The sequence below is a fragment of the Pteropus alecto genome, unplaced genomic scaffold, assembly GCF_000325575.1.
Source record: "Pteropus alecto unplaced genomic scaffold, ASM32557v1 scaffold11, whole genome shotgun sequence".
Lineage (NCBI taxonomy): Eukaryota > Metazoa > Chordata > Mammalia > Chiroptera > Pteropodidae > Pteropus > Pteropus alecto.
In genome coordinates, this window is record NW_006431956.1 from 406,696 (window position 1) to 408,004 (window position 1,309).

Sequence of the window (1,309 nt, forward strand, 5' to 3'; positions counted from 1 at the left end):
CAAGCTCACCCTGTCCCTGGACGTGCCCACGAACATCATGAACATCCTCTTCAACATCGCCAAGGCCAAGAACCTGCGCGCCCAGGCCGCGGCCAACGCTCACCTGATGGCGCAGGTCGGGCGGAAGTAGCCGCGAGGGTCGGCCCGGCCAGCGCGTCTGGGGGGTCCAGTCCTACAGCCCGCTTCACCGCTCGACCCCCGGCCTCCTCCCAGCCCGGCCCCCGCCGCCCCTGGACATGCGCGGACCGCAGCCTTGTCCCACCTTCACCATCCCAGGCCACCGCGGTCTCGCCCTGTGCTCGGTGCCTCTGTTCCCCTTCCCCTCGCTCCCCGCCAAGGGCCCCGGGCCTGAGAGGGGGCGCTCGGGCTCCTCCCCAGCCCCGCCCAGGGCCAGGAGACAGCGGCTGCCCTTCCCTGCCCCACCGGCTCCCTTACCGACCGTCCGCCCCCATTAAAACCAGTGGCTTCCTGAACCTATGCTGCCTCCGTTCCTCCTTCTTCAGCCAGCTGCCTCCGACCTCTGAGCTCAGAAAGGGGAGGCGAGGGAGGGGTTTCGGGTGAGCCCATTCCCATCTCTCCCAGATGGACGTGGTTCTTGGGGGTCACAGGGGGAGTAAAGAGCTTGGGAAAGGCCAAGGTGGCGGGACTGTCAGCTGTCGCTAGATCTAAAGCCATCTGCGTGGCCTGGTCCCACCCAAGGGATACAGCCTGGGGTCTAGGCTAGACAAAAGAGGGAGCTTTCCGTTCCCCCCACGGTATACCCCTGTCCTCTATAGCTGGCGAGGGAACCGGGTCGCAAAGCCCTAAATAGGCACTCGCTGGACCTGGAGTAACTTCTCAGCACAGTGGTGGGCACGAGGGGACACGGATCCCGGAGGCTAGGCCTCTGCTCTCACGAGCCAGCACCTAGGCGAACAGACAGAACCCAGTCTGGACACAAGCAAAGGCCACCAGGGAGCACACAGTGATGCACTGCTAAGTGAGAGCAATTAGCGTAAAGCAGCCGTGAGGAATTCAGAGATGAGAGCGTTTAACGTGACTCAAAGGCCGCTGACAATGGACACGGGCGACGACTCCGATGGCCTCTGGCAGTGAAGCCCAAGGGCCACATTCCCGGAGAGGGACTGTGGTCCCCCATGGTGATGCATCACAAATATGTGACACCAGCTCCTGCACGGCGACATACACGACGTACCCACACGCTAGCAGCAGCGACGTCGCACCACAGGCAAATGACGACTATGGAGAAATGTGTGCCAGTCGTATAAAAGACAAATGGCTTCTTAATCAAATGTACAAAGAGCTACTG

The 1,309-nt window shown here is 62.0% G+C and overlaps 1 protein-coding gene across 1 annotated transcript in view; it reads left to right on the forward strand.

Moving 5' to 3' along the window:
• Nucleotides 1–130, forward strand: part of UCN3 (urocortin 3) — a 2,879-nt gene extending 2,749 nt beyond the window's left edge. Inside the window, exon 2 of the mRNA XM_006907034.1 lies at nt 5–130. Coding sequence (XP_006907096.1) covers nt 5–130 — 126 coding nt within the window. The remainder of the gene's footprint in view (nt 1–4) is intronic.
• The last annotated feature ends 1,179 nt before the right edge of the window (nt 131–1,309 follow it).